Raw genomic sequence first — 17,459 nt, 5'->3', positions numbered from 1 at the left:
CTCTTAGATTGTTCTTGGCAATGTTTGGTTGCCTGCCTGACTCCCCTGGAGCTCCTGTGGGTGTTCCAGCCTTGGTGTTTTATTCCTCATCCTCTTCTTTCTCTTCTCCTAGTCCCTGGCCCTGCCAGCTGCTGGTGATTCTCCAGTGCTTCTGTTTCTGCCCGGGTCCCGTTCCTCGTGCTGCCCTTCTACCTGGCCTGCCTTTCTCTCTCCTCTAAGCTGGGTAAAGTTTTCTCTCAGCATCCACCGTGCCATCCACGTAGTAGGTGCTTTATAAAACTCTCTTGCTGCACTAAAAACCAGGCTCTGCGCCCCATGGACATGGCCCCCGTGCCCAGGCGCTGACCCATGCTGAGCTCAGTTTCTATTCAGGGCTTTGATTTTCCTGGTAGGCCTGGCATGTCAAGGGCCATAGTTTTCCTTACCATTCTGGAGCCACCGGGCTTCTGGGTAAAGCTGTCTGGCCAAGAGACACAGGCTTTCATTTTTCAGAGAGGAAACCCTTCCCAACTGGTGGAAAATAAGCTTTTGCTTAGTGACTAATAACATAAACACAGACAAGATTTCTGGGCTTATAAATAACCAGTTGTAAAAGTGCCCAAGGGAAGCAGCCCTTTTTGCTAGAAGAATGGCCAAGAGTATTCCTGTCACCTCGCTGATAGTGACCTTAACTACGGGCAAGGAGCCTTGGGCTGAGGGTGCAGAAGCTGGTCATTTCTCAGTATGAATTTCCAAAGCCGTGCTCTTATACATTGTGAATCCTGGACTATTCTGGAAAAATAATAGATAATCTCTTAGATCTTTCCTGCTTGAAAATGCTGCGATTCTGCGGCAGCCACGACATGTTTTAAAGAGCGATGCCAGTAGGGAGAGGAAAGTCTTAGGGCTTTGTTTTGCCAGAGCTGCCTGAGGGGCAGATGAAGTAATTATGAGAGTAGCTTCCATTTATTGAGCAGGGGCCGAGGCTCTGTGCTGAGGGCGCTAGACCCGTGGCTCACTGAGTCCCCCGGTAACTGCGTGAGGAAATTATTAGCCTCATTGGACTGATGAGGAGAGTGTGGTTCAGCGGGATTAAAGTATGTGAAGAGTAACCTAGCGGCTGAGAGCTTAGGTCTGCAGTCTGACTTCCCGGGCCCAGTCCTGGCTCTGCCGCTTGCTTTCTGTAGCCATGGCAATTAGTAGTCACCTTGTTGTACCCAGGTGTTCTCATCTGTAAAGCGAGGGCGGTCATAGTAACAAACCCATGTGACATAACTCATGCAAAATGGTTATCAGCATGGTGCCTGATGTCGTGGGCCTACATCAAATGTTGCTGTTAAATAAGAAAGGGCAGAAGAAGCTTCATCGGTAACACCACGCGGCCTCTGTGATGAATCACTGATGCTCCAAATCCGGAAACCTTGTTTTCTCTTAGCTAATTTAAGGTTACAATCAGGGCCTTGACCATGAGACTTGGGCTGCTTCTTATGGTGGGGGGTGGGTGGGCATGATGTCCCAGAGCCAGGCCCGGCTGCTTGGACGGTTCTCGGACCAGGCTGCTCACTGGCCCTGCCTGAGACAGTGAGGGCCAGTTTCATCACTCTGATGTCGTCTCATTCATCCAGTGTTTCCCAAACTGGTCCCTGATTATCCTGATGAGTTCTTCTGGATGCCAGTAAGCTACTGAAATGGCCAAATAACCAGGCTCTCCAGGGGCAGTCGAGTATTGACATTTTACCTGTGTTTGACCATGGAATCCTTTTTATCTCCAGGATATCTCGCAGGACTCACGCTCCATGCAATGTGCATTTGGAGCTATTTCTCAACGCCCTGCAAGTGCAATCAGCAGAGGGGCAAAGACTGGCAACCCCAGGGGATGGGGGCAAGGGCTGGCCTGGGAGGTGGACAGGTGGACAGGTGGACAGACTCGGGGTATATTTTAGAGGCAGGACCAGCAGGATTTATTGATGGAAGCTGCTTAGTGAAATATTTGGTATGTTGGACTGTACTGAACTGAAATGTGCTTGTATCTCCTTGGTACCAAATCAGCCAGCTGGAAAGGGAAGAATCCAGCCACTGAAACAAGTCCTGTCTGCATCAGGCAGGGGACCCACACCTTCCCACAGTCCCTCAGGGGCCAGTGGCTTTGGCTCCTTTAAGGACACACCAGACTCTTTGGGGTGTGAAGCTCCTTGTTTATTTACCTGTCAAAGTACTTTCCTTCTTTCTACGTTTCTCCTTTTTCAAATTAGAAAATCCGCCGCCCTCTCCCGGGCATATCACTCTATCATTTTTGGAGCCTGAGCCGCGCACCCTGAGGCAGCCTTTCCAGTTTCCAAAGTTTATTGTTGAAAAGTGCACAACAGGCTGAAATCCCTGGCAGGAGCCAAAGCTGCAGGGTACACCGAGGCCAGCAGACGCCGGAGCAGCCAATTTTATCTGGCTGTTCTCTCCTCCTCCTCCTCCCTGCCCGCCTCCTTCCCCCTTCATTTTATCAGGGAGGTTTGGCTGGACTTGAAGGAGCCAAGAAGGAACTGGAGGGGCCTGAGCCTCTCGCGGCCAGTGACGAGGTATGGGAGGACACGGCACCCAGGCCTGGGGCAGGTTCCAGCTCAACTCACTTCTTCTTTGGTTGTGTGTGTCTGTCTGGGTCCCAGGCCCTGGAGGTCCAACAATATTGATACCAATGATAATTGCTGTCATTAGTGAGTGTGTTTTTAGCTATAAGTGTAGACCTTGTAATCATCTGACATACCTGATATCAATAAATCCTCCCCAGCGTTCTAAGAAGTAGTTACTAGTATTATTCGCGTTTTACAGTTGACTAAGCTGAGGCACAGAGAGGGCAAGTTCCCCAGAGTCATACAGCCCATCCGAGGCAGATTCAGGAATCCTACTTAGGAGTATTTGATTCCAAAACTATGGTTTTTAGCTCTCAGAGCACAGGCTCACAATCTGGGCAGAGGAAATGGGTGTGTAAGTCAGCAAATAAACCTGCACAGCTTGCAAGTGCCAGAGGCAAGTGTCGACTAGCGCAGTGAGTGGCAGAGGGGAGGCAATGTGGAAGCCACATTTGAGTCGTCTCAACTGATGGGTTGGAGTTTCCCTGGCAGGTAAGACAGGTGGGAGTAACGGCAGAGGGAAGACAGAGGCGGGAAGCAGCAGTGTGTGTGTGTGTGATTGTGAGAAACAGCAAACAGTTCCACAGGGCTTGGCATAGGAGCCCAGACGGGAATAGTAGAAGCTGATGAGATGGAAAGAGGTGGGCACAGGGCCTTCAGGGAGGGCCTTAGGTACCCTACAAAGGTTTTTGTACCATATCCCTTGGGAGTGATGGATTTCAAAACTGTTATCATTTATTTTGTCTTTGCTCAAAGGCTGGCTTATGGGAAAGCCCACAGTGTGAGACAGGTAGCAGTGGAGTGGATTTGGTTGAGTGATGATGAGGCCCAAGAGCCTGTCCTTGGTGGCCTGCCCTTCCCAACCCCCAGGCATTGGCCCCTGGCCACCTGCCTGGAACCCTGAGTTTGCACATCACTGTTAGAGAGCATCAGAATTGGGGAGAGAGAAGCATTTATAAGCATTTTGGAAGATGATTTCCTTGGTGTTGTGGAGGCTGGGTGAGAAGGACCTGAGGCTGGAGCAGGGAACCCGCTCGAGATGATTGCAGCCCCCGTCCTGGCAAACACCAGGCTGTGGCATCGCCGGCCGCTGTCCACACTGGGAGCCAGAGCGGAGCTGATTACAGCCAGCTCTTTGGGAGGCTATCTTATCTAGTGGTTCTACACTAGGTGTTTGGAGCCAAACTGCCTGATTGCAGGCTGTGTGCGTTTCTTACCGCCCCCAGGCCTCAGTTTCCTCATTTTTCAAATGGTGAAATTATAAATATTTCCCTGATAGTTTGTTGTGAGGTTTAAATGAGTTAGCACACGTCAGGTACTCAAAACTGTACACAAGCTTGGTGCATCCTAAGCGGTATGTAATTATTTACTATTAGTGTTCAAAAATCCATTTAGGAAGTTTGAATTTACTCATTTAATAAATACTGGGCCCCTACTGTATGCCAAATACTGTTCTGAGTGTGAGAATACATCAGTGAGTGAAGTAGACCAACCCTCATTTGCATTTGAACTGGGGAGACAGAATAAATTAATGCACAGAATGGATGGGTAATGGGGCTAAGGGGCCCGTGGGATCGTGGAGGACTTGGTGGGCCACATTAGAAACCTTGGGTTTTTTTTTTGAGTGAGATGGGACATCAGGAAGGTTTTGAGCAAAGAGACAAGATTAGGCACCCATCTCAGGGTCAGAGTAGCTCTGTCAGGTCTGGGTACCTGGTCTGTATCAAATGGTTACCAAACGGTAGCTGTGTTCGTCGTGACCCATTCTCCTATCCACAGGGGAGCTGTTCTCGTGGAAGGGGCTTAAGAGAAAGGACCTTGGTAAAGGGAGTCGGGTCCTCAGGAAAAAGAACCACATTTCCCTCAACACTACAAAGGCGTGTCCAGGAACAGTGGTGACGATGCCATTGTCCACCTGGCTGGACGACTCTTCCAAATCCTCGTGGTGTTGAATGGGCTGATTTGTGTCCTGATGGGTCGGTCAGTCGGTTGGTGGCACTTTGCCCTCTGCTCAGTGACATCTCCGTTGTCCTCTCTTGGACTCTCTGGAGTCATGAGTGAGCTTGTTGGACATACAGGGCATTTGTTTATTGCTGTTTCCCCATGCAGTGTTCGAGAACAAAGACAAGATTGTGATCATCATGGAGTACGCGAGCAAAGGGGAGCTGTACGACTACATCAGCGAGCGGAGACGGCTCAGCGAGCGGGAGACCAGACACTTCTTCCGGCAGATCGTCTCTGCCGTGCACTACTGTCACAAGGTACGGCCCTCGATGGTTGTCCTGGCACCACGTTGTTCTTTTCATATTATAAAAGTGACAGCTGTTCGCTGTAGCATACATAGAGAACTCATAAACTAGAAAGAAGAAAATCACCATCTCCTGCAAGTCTAGAATCCAGGGATAACCCGCTGTGGACATTTTTGCTTGTTTCCTTTCAATCTTTTTCCTCCTCCTCCTCACATTTTTTTTTTTTATTTCAGCATATTATGGATGTTTAGGTTACGTATGTTGCCCTTGCCCCCCCTCCCCCCCAAGTCCGAGTTTCAAATATGTCCATCCTTCGGGTGGTGTGCATTGCACTCTTTGTGTATGCAAATACCCGTCCCCTCCTCCCCCCGCCCCGCCCAACATCCAATAGATGTTATTCTTATATGTGCATTTATGTGTTGATCAGTTAATACCAATTTGATGGTGCGTACATGTGGTGCTTATCTTTCCATTCTTGGGATACTTCACTTAGTAGAATGCGTTCCAGCTCTATCCAGGAGTATACAAGAGGTGCTATATCACCATTGTTTCTTAAAGCTGAATAGTACTCCATGGTATACATATACCACATTTTATTAATCCACTCATGTATTGATGGACACTTGGGTTGTTTCCACATCTTTGCAATTGTGAATTGTGCTGCTATAAACATTTGGGTGCAGGTGTCTTTCTTATAGAGTATCATTTGTTCTTTTGGGTAGATGCCCAGTAATGGGATTGCTGGATCAAATGGTACTTCTACTTGTATCTCTTATACTTTCCTGGATTAAACTTAAGCTCATTATCCAAAATGGGGCACCAAAAGAACAGAAGAACGGGATCCATTTGTACTCACCATCAAATTGGTACTAACTGATCAACACTAGGTTGATCACATGGCAGAAATACTCTCTAGGGATTAGGGGGATGGGGGGGCAAAAGCACTAAAGGGAGGGAAGGGCATGCCTTTAACCTGCATTTGGGTGAGGCAAAGACATAAAGTGTAACTATAATGTTTGTACCCTCACAAAACCCTGGAATAAAAAAAAAAAAAAAAAAAAGATATCTCCATATTGCTTTCCACAGAGGTTGCACTAGTTTGCAATCCCAACAGTGCATGAGTGTTCCTATCTCTCCGCATCCATGCCAACATTTATTGTTTTGGGACTTTTGATAAAGGCCAGTCTCACTGGAGATAAGTGATATCTCATTGTGGTTTTGATTTGCATTTCCCTGATGATTAGAGATGTTGAGCATTTTTTCATATGTTTTTTGACCATTATTCTGTCTTCTTTTGAAAAGTTTCTGTTCATGTCCTTTGCCCACTTTTTGACAGGGTCGTTTGATTTTTTCTTGTTGATTTTCCCGAGTTCTAAGTAGATTCTGGTTATCAGCCCTTTATCAGATTTGTAGCATGCAAAAATTTTCTCCCATTCTGTAGGTTGTCTGTTTGCTCTTGTGACCGTTTCTTTGGCTGTGCAGAAGCTTTTTAATTTGATCAGGTCCCATTTATTTATTTTGGTTGTTGCTGTGATTGCCTTTGGGGTCTTCTTCATAAATTCTTTGCCTAGGCCAATGTCTAGAAGAGTATTTCCAACTTCTTCCTCTAGAATTCTAGTAGTTTCACTCCTTAGGTTTAAATCTGTCACCCAGCGTGAGTTGATTTTTGTCCTCCTCGTATTTATTTTTTATTTAAACTTCTTATTTTGAATAATTTTAGATGTACAGGAAAGTTTCAAAGATAGTACAGAGAGTTCCTGTCTATGCTTCACTCAGTTTACCCGAAGGTTAACATCTTGCATTACTGTGGTACATTTGTCAAAACCGAGACACTAATATTCAAATATTACTTTGAATAAAATTTCAGATTTTATTTGGATTTCACCAGGTTTTCCTCCAATGACCTTTTTCTGTTCCGGGATCCAATCTGGGGTACCACAGTGCATTTTTTAAATATAGTTTGGGTCTTGCTTTTTCACTTAATATTTTAATCTAAACATTTTCATGTGTTATTAAAAATTCTCTGTAATAGACTGTTGGACGTGTAGGCTGTTTCTAATTTCTTGTTATTACAAATAGCAGTCAACATATTTATACATGAATATTTTCCTCTCATTTGAATAATTTACTTGAGAGATTCCAGAAATGAATTACTGGGCGAAAGGTCCTGAACCTTTTTATGTTCCTGGTACCTTTCCTTGCATAGGTTACCTACATACACATGCATTTTATTGCAACATAGCTCAGTGGGATGTGCTCATAATACAGCCACAGTGTAGCTACCCTGGGCCTCTGGAGAAGGAAATGAAGTACACAGCTAATTCCAAGCCGTGTTTCAGCCATTATTATTATTAATCATTTCAGCCACAATTTTAATCTCTTTCATACTTTCCCCAGAACTCTTATACTTGGAACAATCATTTATTTTGAGGACCATGTGACTTGAATGCAACATGGCATCCAGAGTCAACTTCTTTATACAAATGATTATGACATGGGGCCTTCTGGTTTGTTAAAAATTCTGTTTAATTGAGAGTGGCTCTGTAAGTAATTAGAAGACAATCATTCAAATCACCCTTAACCCACGTGAACATTATTTGACCTCTCTGTGCTGACTCAAAAGGTACTTGTGATTCAAACTGTCCAGTACTTTGTATTTTATCATCGGGCATCATTGTAAAGCAGTGCGGGGACAGTAGTTTCATTATTTGAAGTGTGTGAGCACTTGGATTCTGTATGAACGGGGCTATATTAGACTCATTCCACCTCACTGTGAAAACCAGGAATGCAGCAACATTCCTGATGTAAACCAAACTGCTCCTGATATTTACCACTAAAAACCATCAGGTACCTTGTATTTATTTCATATCTCTCCTCCAAGAGACTTGGTTTTGTGCATTTCTGAATTCAAAACACCCCCTTGAAGGCTTGGATGAGACAAAGATTAGTAGAAATACATGTTTTCATTTCTCTCTGCAGTCAGCGCTTTTGGAGATATGGAAAATGGTCAGAGGAAAAGGGAAAAAAACAATTAAGCACCAGCTGTAAATGCTCCAGGTGGTTTGCTCAAATGAGCAGCTTCAATTGCAGACGTCCTCTGGGCCGAATGATGTTCAGAATCATCCAGTACTCCCTGCGATTTGTCCACTCAGCCCCAAATAGTCCCACTGCTCTTCCCATACCCACCCACCCACCCCCTAAAAAGATAATTGGGTCTAAAACCAGCATTGAGCAGGCTGGTTGTTGCTGCTGTGTAGACCACCAGCCTGTGGGTTAATGACTCCATTTCACCTTTCAGCTGGCTGGCTGCTTGTCCCTGCAGGTCAGCCTCCAGCCTTGCCGGGGTCCCCCTGAATGAGAAGGTCAGACGGTGTGGCAGCCACCTGCTTGCTCTGGTGGCTCAGGTCTTGCTGGTCTGTTCTCACACTGGACCTTCTTCCTGCTGAACAGAGAGGAATTTTCAGAATCTTCTCTCCTGGTTACCTAGGAAATACCCTGTTATCCTCAGGAAAGGTCTGGATTGGTCTCATGGGTCAGAATAGATGGGCCAGATTTCTTGCCAGCATTTTGGTGAGGCAGACAGGCAGACAGACAGGCAAGGCCAGTGAGCTCCACACTCTGAGACCCCGGCAGAGAAATCTGCTTCTTGCCTGGGAATCCCGTTCCAGACAGACATTGTTTGCTGCTGCCTGGGATTATATTGCTTTCACACAGTGGAATTACATTCCGACAAAGAATCCCCCTGCTGTTTTACAGGCTCTGGGGGAGAAGAGATTCCAGTCATTTTTCCTTTAACCACACAGCAAGTGACTAATGCTCTCCTGTCACTGGTCGGTCACTGGCCACGGAGCAGCAAGACACTGAGAGCAGCCTGAGGATGGAGGGGAAGACCACCGGGCTGGCGCATTTCTTTAATCTGTCAAACATTTCCCTTTGCTCACCCTCCTCCTACCTCTTTCTCTTGCTCTCATCCCACCGCTCCCATTCAGTTCCTTCCTTGTCTTCTCATTTCAGAATGGTGTGGTCCATCGGGACTTGAAGCTGGAAAATATACTGCTCGATGACAACTGCAATATTAAGGTAAAGCTCTTGCCTCACTGATGGATATGCAGGGCCTGGGTATGGCAGCTGGGTAGAGCTTAATCCGCTCCAAGCTGCAGCCTGGAAACAGGCAGCCACTTCCTTCCCCAGCAGGCAGCTGGAGAAAGTCTCTTTGCTTGAGCTCTCAGTTCACACAATTCAATTTGACAAGCATTTATTGATCTCCTACTACACACCAGGGAAGGTTCTACCTGTTGGGTTAAAAAGAGATGACGAAGATACAGTCCCTGCCCGCAGGAAGCTCATAGTCTAATATCATCACCATAAAGATACAACCAACATATTTCATATGTATTTTATATCATAGTTGCCTTATATCACTTATATTCAATCTTTAGGACAACCCTATGAGACAGGCACTGTTACATCATTTCACAGAGAGGGAAACTGAGGCACAGAAAAACTAAGTAACTTGCCCAAGGTAGTGCAGTGGTGGTAAGTAGTTGAGTTGGGATTTGAAGCCATGTCTGTCTGATTCATGAGCCCAAGTTCACTGTGCTCGATTTGCTGGCAGGGCCCTAAATTATTTTAGAGTTGGAACTGTTTCCCTGGCCACTTTTTTGTCGCCCTCCATGGCTCCCACTTCTCCCTGTCAACCCTCCCACCCCTGAAGCCAGCCATGGACCTGGGAAACTGACCAGAGTGAGGCTGGAGTTTGCTGCTGGGAACTAGCAAGTTCTGGGGTTTACTTTTACGGAGAGTATTATTGCTGGCTGCCGCTGGGGCTGGAGAAAGTTCTCCTGGCCAACAGGGTTCAAGTGCCTCCTGGGGAGCCCTCCAAATGTCCCTTTGATCACGTCTACAAAATAAGCAAATACAGTTTCAAAATAAACGGAGCTCGCCGCATGGGTTTCATTATGAAATGGCCTTAGCACTCCCGGTACCAGCAGGAGCCTCCCAATTGGCCGCTGGTGACGTTAGTGGCTTATCCCTGGTCCCCGGACAAAGCATGGGAATGACTTTTTGTTGCTGTTGGTGCTGTCGGTGGAGGGTTGTATGATGGGGGCACTTATTTCCTTGCTTAGAAGGATGGGGTTGCCTTGGTGTTTGGATTCTCTTTGCAGATCATGATGGCAACCGTTAGTCACCAATATCCTTTGAGAGGCCCCTGGAAGCCGTGTCCCAGTGAACTCTTGTTCTTGCCGGGTGGTTGACCTTAGTCACACATTTCTGTGTAGTGCGTAGAGTACGGAGGAAATAGTTGGTCCGAGCAGTTCTCTGTAGGAACTATAGGCTGTAACATGTCCCTGAAAACATCGTTACGCTGAAGTGGGATCTCAGGGTCTCTCCATTTCTGGTGAAGTGGCTGGATCCTATTAGAAGCAGCACTGGCTGTAGAGTTAGGAAATTCTGGGTTGTGTGGCTTACTAGCTGTGTGACACTGGGAAAGCCACTTAACCCTGTTTCCTCTGCTGTAAGCTGGGGCAACAGTAATACCTCCAGGCTTGCTTTGAGGACTAAAGAAGGGGCACTCTATCTTTAGTTTTATAAACTGCTAAGCACTCGTGTGCAAATGAGTCAAGGTTTAGAGCAGTGGCTTTGGAGTTGGATAGCCTGGGTTTGACTTGCCACCCTGCCCCTTAGCAACTGCAGGACTAGGGGCAAATTACTTGCTGATTTAGGCCTTAGTTTCCTCATCTGTCAAGTAGGGATGCCAGTTTCTGCAGTCCCTGTCTCTGAGGATTATTGTTTTTTTTTTGGTCAATGAGTATCTTCTGAGCAGTTAGTGTGTGCAATGCCCTGTGGCCAGTTCCGGGGAGTCAATAACAAATGTGAAGATTTTAGACAATACAATAGTCAAAGCAATTAGTGGTCGACTATTGCTGTACCAGGAGCCTGCTTCGGTGTCTGGCCATTGCAGACGGAATGGAGCCAGAAGTCAGCTGTTCTGAAGGTGCCTGGGTCCTGGGTAGGCCATGGCTGGAAAATTGGGTCCTGGCTTGAGAGTGACATTCTAAGGGTTTGTGTCATTGACTTTGGTGACTTTCTCTCCAGATTCTTCCTGCCACCTGCCCCAGAGCTCTCAAAATTAAATGTCATCTTTACAAGGCCTGGAATGTGAGCCTCTCCCCTGGGGATTGGGTTCTGTGGTACAGTGTGACCTCTTGGTCCCATGATGTAGTCCCAGAAGTGATAAGACACATAGCTTCCTACCGAGTCATAGAATTCCCCAATGGAGGAGAAGAATGGTTAGAATTCTGAAAGCAATTGTGCAGGGCAACAATGAGGCCAGAAGAATGGCTCATTTGCACAAGCAATGGGGCTCCCCTATACCAAGTCCTTCAACCTAGGATCCCTGTGCATTATGTAGGGAAGTAACACAGAACATCATAAAAGTTAATGTTTGGGCGTATCTTTCCCCTTGTCTTTCCCTTAAGAATTTCCCAAGGGAATACACACACACACACACACACACACACACACACACACACACACACACACACACAAACAGAAACCAAATCTTCCCCTTATCAAAACTTTTAAATTCCTTTTCTGCTTGTTCAAGTAATCCTACCCAGGTCTGAGAGTTCTAGAGCTTGAAAGAATTTTGAGGGTCATTTTCCAACCCCTTATTTTAATGATTACGACCCAGAAAGTCTAGGTGATGTGCCCAAGATCACACAGTGAATCAGTATAGACTATATTATCCTGTCATCGTTTCCCCAGACTGTAGCATAGTGCTTGGCATACTGTAGGTACTTCAGAGCTGCTTGAATTTGGAATAAAGAAACGATGAGCCAGGATTAGAACTCACATGTTTGACTTCCAGGCAAATTCTCTTTTCATCCTCTCCCACCCACTCCAAGGTTTTTTTAAAATGTGCATCAGCTGGCGTTGATTTGTCTTCTGGCTGTATGTTCTCAGCTCTTCCTGACTCAGCATTTTGCTGAAACATATTTAGAAAGGGCCCTTGCTGACACAGGCAGGCAGACATGTGGCCACAAGCTGGCCTCTGTGTTCAAGAGAGCCCAGGCCATCAATGTCTGGACCTGGGGGACCACAGAAACAGATGAGCTATCAACTATCAGGACACGCATCGAGGGCCTCTCTTGGAGCTGCCTCTGGTACCTTCTCTAACTGTGGATCCATCTTCTATGTTTAAAGAGTGGAGGACTTTGGCCCAAGAAGCCTATAAAAATGCTACTGGTTTAAACTTGTCACATGTCACTGCAATTTTGGTAAGAGCCATGTAGCTAGTTCCTTTCCCCTTCCTTGTCTGATGTCGATTTGCAAAGAGCACATCTGGCATTGGAAATTATTTATCTGGCCACCGCGAGAGGGTGTGGCTTCTAAAAATATTCACACAGTTGGTCGGCAGAAAGAATGAGAGCAATGTGCTGCTTTGGGTTGCATTCCGTACTCTGGAAGCCTGTCTACTAAAATAGACACCCAGCATAGCATTAATTTGCAATTAATAAAACACGGGGCAGAGTCACATCCTACTCTCTGGGAGAATGAAATGCTGACAATTCTCATAGAAGGCTCCTGTAAAAACGCCTTACAATGAGAAGAAGTCCAGGCACCAGGGTCAGCTGACCTCCTCAAAGAGGGCTGGGAATCTGCTGAGCTCCCAGGGCTCAGAGTAGAGGGGCATAAGGGAAATGGCCTGTGGCCCCCCTATGACAATGGAAATGCAGCTGCCGCGGATAAGAAAAGAAGCTTTGAATGGCCAGGGCCAAGACGAGAGAGAAACCTCTGAAGCTTAGCAAGACCAAGTGGGGCAGCTAAGAGTCATGGGCCTCTGGGCTTTGATGATATGAATGTGAGAACTCTGTGTTCATGCATTAATTAATCAGTTCATTTGTTCATTTATCCATTTGTGTGTATGTCTGCCCATGCATACCTACATCCGCTCAGCCATCCCTACGGTTTGTTCATTGAGAAATTGAACCTGTCCTTTGGGCAATGTTTATTCAATCTCTGAGTACTTGGCCCCGTGTTGGGGATTTAATAGTGAGCTAGAATGGCCAAATCCCTGTCTTTTTGGGACTCAGAATCTAGCAGTTGTTAAGTCAGCAGTAATACTGAGCTATGAGAAGGATACAGAGGTAAATGAAGTTGATATGGTACCTGCCCTAATGGGCTTAGAATTCCAGTAGGGGACGTCAGCAACAAACGAATAAATACATATTGTAATTGAGGGTGAGGATGGAAAATGGAGTTTCTCTTTTAGTTAGAGTGGTCGGGGAAGGTCTCTGGTATAGGACTTAAATTCCTCACATCCACCAAGTTTCCTCTGGCTTCCTGACCTTGGCATACTCTCTGTCTGGAATGTTCTTCCCATTCCTTTTTGCCTGCCCTTCCTTTGGGGCTCTGCTTGAATGCTTCTTCTTCCAGGAAGCCTTCTTGGATCCTCATTCTTTGGCAGGACCAGATGGCCCTCTGTAATATGTTGTAGAGGTGCTGAGAAGAAAGTGGTGGGTCTGTCCAGCTGGATGGACCAGAAAGCCTTCATGGAGGAAGTGGTAATTGGACTGGGTTTTGAGGGATGGGTAGGAGTTTGATGGAAAGGAACATCATAATGGCCTCTCCAGGGGAAGGAATGGCAAGCACAGGAACAGGGCATGGAGACTACAAAAGGAAAGTAATGTTTACTGAGCCCCTGCTAGAAGCAGAGCCCTGTGCCGGACTTTCCATAGCCTTATTTCATTTGGTCCTCAGAATGTCTCCACTGGGGTGGGTCTGGTTACTCCCATTTTATAAATGAGGAGGCTCTTGCAGCTAAAGAGTGATGGGACTGGCTACAAACCTATGGCTATAAGAGCAGATACCTGATAAATTCTACCCTCTACTGCCACCACCCAAATTTGCCCTAAATCCAAAAGGGCATCACATGAGGGCACTATTTTGGTCTTCGCTCTAGTCAGCTTTACCTTGTCCGCAGGCAGGCTTGCGGACAGCTGTCCCTGGGAGAGACTCTCCAAGTGCTGACGGTGGCTGAGGGCCAAGCTGCCCAAGTTGCAGTGGCCAGAGCAGGCATGCAGAGATGCCAGAGTTGTGTGCGTGAGCTGGCACCATCTGCTCGTTAGCATGCCTGAGAGCCACTTCCTGGACACGCCCTTGCTTAAGAGCTTCCCTGGCTTGCTCCCGGTTGGTAATTTCTCTTCTCTCTTGAGAGGGAGTGTGAGCTTAGATCTTCTGAAGGTGAAAGCTGACCCCACTCACTTCTGCTCATTGTTCCACTCCCTGCCTTCACTTCCTGAGCACTCATGAGTGAGGCTGTCATGGGTAAAGCCACAGCAGTTAACTCCGGGGCCGGAGAGGAGCTATGGAGTGTGTCTTCCTGGATGGAATTGCTGTCTTTGCAAAGATTTACTCAGAAAGCCCATTTCTTTGTCAGCCACCTGAGAACAATAGCTCCCCCTTATGTAGCACTTCACAGCCAACGTAGCTCTTCACCAACACCTCAGGCAAGCCACTTTAACACCCTGTGCCTCAGTTTCCTTTTCTGTAAAATGGGGATAATAATGAAACCTTCCTGGTAGGCTAGTTGTGAGACTTTACTACAGCGTTCACAGAACAGTGCCTGGCACATAGCAATGCTGTCACTGTCGTCATTATTCTTATCTGGTTTAATCTGACTTCGGTTTTCCCAACACCATGTGTTTGGTGCTATTGCACTTCCATTTTCTAACAAAGGGAACTGTGACTCCGAGAGGTTCAAGTAGTCATAGCTAACATTTGTTGAAAGCCTGTGATGTGCTAGGCATGGGGTAGGCACTTTTCTTGCATCTATTCATTTGGTTTCTTACGGGCCCTTCCAGGTCGGTTGCATTATCACCAGCCCCATTTTACAGATGAAGAAATGTGGGCTCCAAATTGCTAAGGTGCAAGTGAATCCCAGGGGCTCTTGAGATCATGTGGATTCTGATTCAGCAGGCCTTGGGCGGGGCCTGATTGGCTCAGTTTCTGAGACAGTCCCAGGTGATGCTGGTAGTGCTGGTCCCTGGGGAGGAATGAACCAAAGGGCCTCAGGTCAGGTGCTGGTGAGAGGGGAGGTCGGAATTTGAACTCAAGGACACCAACCCTGAATCCCTTACTTTTTCTATGACACGACGTGGCCTCTTACACTGGACAGGCCTAGTTTATAAATGAGCAATAGGGTCTCCTGGCTGTTTGCCTTCTGAGATGCTCTCAGGTGATGCTCTTTGTGCTTCCAGTTCTAAGTTTGCCTTGCGTGGCAAACCGTGGTCAAATCAGCCAAACCATCAGCCTTATCCTAATGGCTGTAATTTACAGAGTCAGTTGGCACCAGGACTGTTCCAGGAGCTTCGCATGTGTATTGAGGTGGGTTATGTTCCAGGTCCCAGTTTGCGGATGAGGAAAGTGAGTGACTTGGCAGTTCCCACCAATCACCTAATAAGGCCAAGGTTAGCCCCAGGTTCTGCTGGCTCTAAAACCTCTAACGTGTGGAGTGCAGGACACTTCCTCACAGATACTACAGGCGACTGTCAGACAGTCGTGCTGGTTATTATCGTTGTCATCCGCATCCTTTCCTAGCGGTTAATATCAGCAAGCTGACAGTTCATTTTTCGCTAGGTGAGTTCATTATTAACAGTGATCTGAGGTTAATCCTTTTTTTGATGGTGGCAAAATATCTGTAACATAAAACTTAGTCTTAGGTGTATAGTTCAGTGGCGTTAAACATATTCACATTGTTGTGCAACCGTCGCCACTAACCATCTCTGGAATGTTTTCCTCTTCCCCTGCTGAAACTCGGTACCCATTGCACAATTACTCACCGTTCCCCCTCCCCCACCCCAAGCCACTGGCGGTCACCATTCTATTTTCTGTCTCTATGATGTTGACTACTCTAGGGATCTCACGTACGTGGAATCATACAATATGTGTCCTTTCGTGTCTGGCTCATTTCATTTAGCATAACGTCTTCAGGTTTCATCCGTGTTGCAGTGAGGTTAATCCTTTTGAAATGTGAGTAATCACTTCCTAATTTAGCGTTCTACCTCTGATTTTCTAGAAAGGCTTGATAACAACAAAAACTCCAGATAGTAAGGATGTGGGCCTTGAGTTCCTTTTTACTTTTGAGGCTGAACTGACTCTGGTCCATCTGCCCTACCAGTGCAGGGACAGAGGGTGGTTTGGAACCAGTACCGGGCAGGGGACCATCAAAACAACCAGCAAAAGTGCCAACCTGGTCCCTTCCTCTAGAGCTTACCTGTGTGTCTGCAAAATACCAGTTTGGAAGCAAAGCCTGGTTGCCTCCTTGCTGGAGAGTCAGCCTTTGTATACAGCTGGTGCTCTGTTACAGAGAGACTGTGCAGCTCGGGTGGACCGGAGTGCTCCTGTATGCACTTGTCGCTCTTCCTTGTGACCTTCAGCAAAGCTTCTGACATCCTTGAACCTTCAGCTGCTTCACTTGTAGAGCAAGGGGCAGGGTTAGCATCTCTTAGGGCTGTTTCAGATCAAACCAATTCTAAGATGTGATTATTTTTGTTTTAGTATGTTTAAAATCAGTATTCCCCAAATTTCAGTTTTTCTTTCATTCTCTTCATGGATTTTGCCTTTCCCTCGTATCTTTGCTATTTTACTTATTACTATTTTTATTTAGTTCAAGCCACTATTTAAAGTGATAGCTGTTTGAAAAGGAAGCCCTAAACAATTACCTTAAATGGAAAACCGGTATCACTTACCATGAATAGAAGATAAGGTCAAAGATAAATATAATGAAAACCAAATAGTGTCATTAAATTGTAGATTGATCTTGGTTATTGCCACATATTTATCGTATTATCTCTTTGATAAATGCAGAGATGCTAAAGACACAACAGTGCCCAACTGAGACCTTTTCCTAGACTTAATTGGATTAAAAGAGAATCCAGAAAGGAATGAATTTCTCATTTCATGATTCAAAGTTATCTAATTCTGTTATTGTTCGGCATCTAAAACTTCTGTGTTTCTTCACTGTTGAGAGTCCCTGGTGTTGGGATCAACTCTTTTTCAAGTATCATGAAGTTAATTAACTCTGGATTTAAAGGTGGGAAGCACATATTTTCTGAGTTCCAACTCTGTGCCGTCGCTGTTGTAAGCATTTTACATACTTTGTGTCATTTAATCTTCACCGTGGCACTGTGGGTGTAGATACTCTTCCTACCCCCGTTTTACAGATGAGGAAACTGAGGTTTCTGGGAGTTTTCAGAACCAGTGGCCATTTCCCCTCTTATCAATAGCTGATATAAGCTCCATATGGCATTAAATCTTAGATGGAAGCCCAGGTTTGAATGGCTGAAGGTTTGAGTGTGTGTGTGTGTGTGTGTGTGTGTGTGTATGTATGTGTGTGTGTGTGTGTGAGAGTATGTGTTGATTAATATTGCTTTTCCGTTAAAGTGCCAAGAACATGGGCTAATCTAGATTTCGATTAATCTTGTGTCAGCGGCAATGACAGCTTTACTGGGAGAGGCTGATAAGCATCAGTCTGTGAGGCTGGGAGTGGGCCATAACATAAACACACTTCTGCAGAGCGGCTACGGAGCAGGCAGGACTGTCCGGA

The 17,459-nt window shown here is 46.2% G+C and overlaps 1 protein-coding gene across 1 annotated transcript in view; it reads left to right on the top strand.

Annotated features, from left to right (window-relative positions):
- Positions 1-17,459, top strand: part of NUAK1 (NUAK family, SNF1-like kinase, 1) — a 70,244-nt gene that overhangs the window by 44,183 nt on the left and 8,602 nt on the right. Inside the window, exons 3-4 of the mRNA XM_012644739.1 lie at positions 4,710-4,861; positions 8,864-8,929. Coding sequence (XP_012500193.1) covers positions 4,710-4,861; positions 8,864-8,929 — 218 coding nt within the window. The remainder of the gene's footprint in view (positions 1-4,709; positions 4,862-8,863; positions 8,930-17,459) is intronic.

Source organism: Propithecus coquereli, unplaced genomic scaffold (genome assembly GCF_000956105.1).
Source record: "Propithecus coquereli isolate 6110/MARCELLA unplaced genomic scaffold, Pcoq_1.0 Scaffold218, whole genome shotgun sequence".
NCBI lineage: Eukaryota > Metazoa > Chordata > Mammalia > Primates > Indriidae > Propithecus > Propithecus coquereli.
This window is presented reverse-complemented; position numbering and strand designations above follow the sequence as displayed.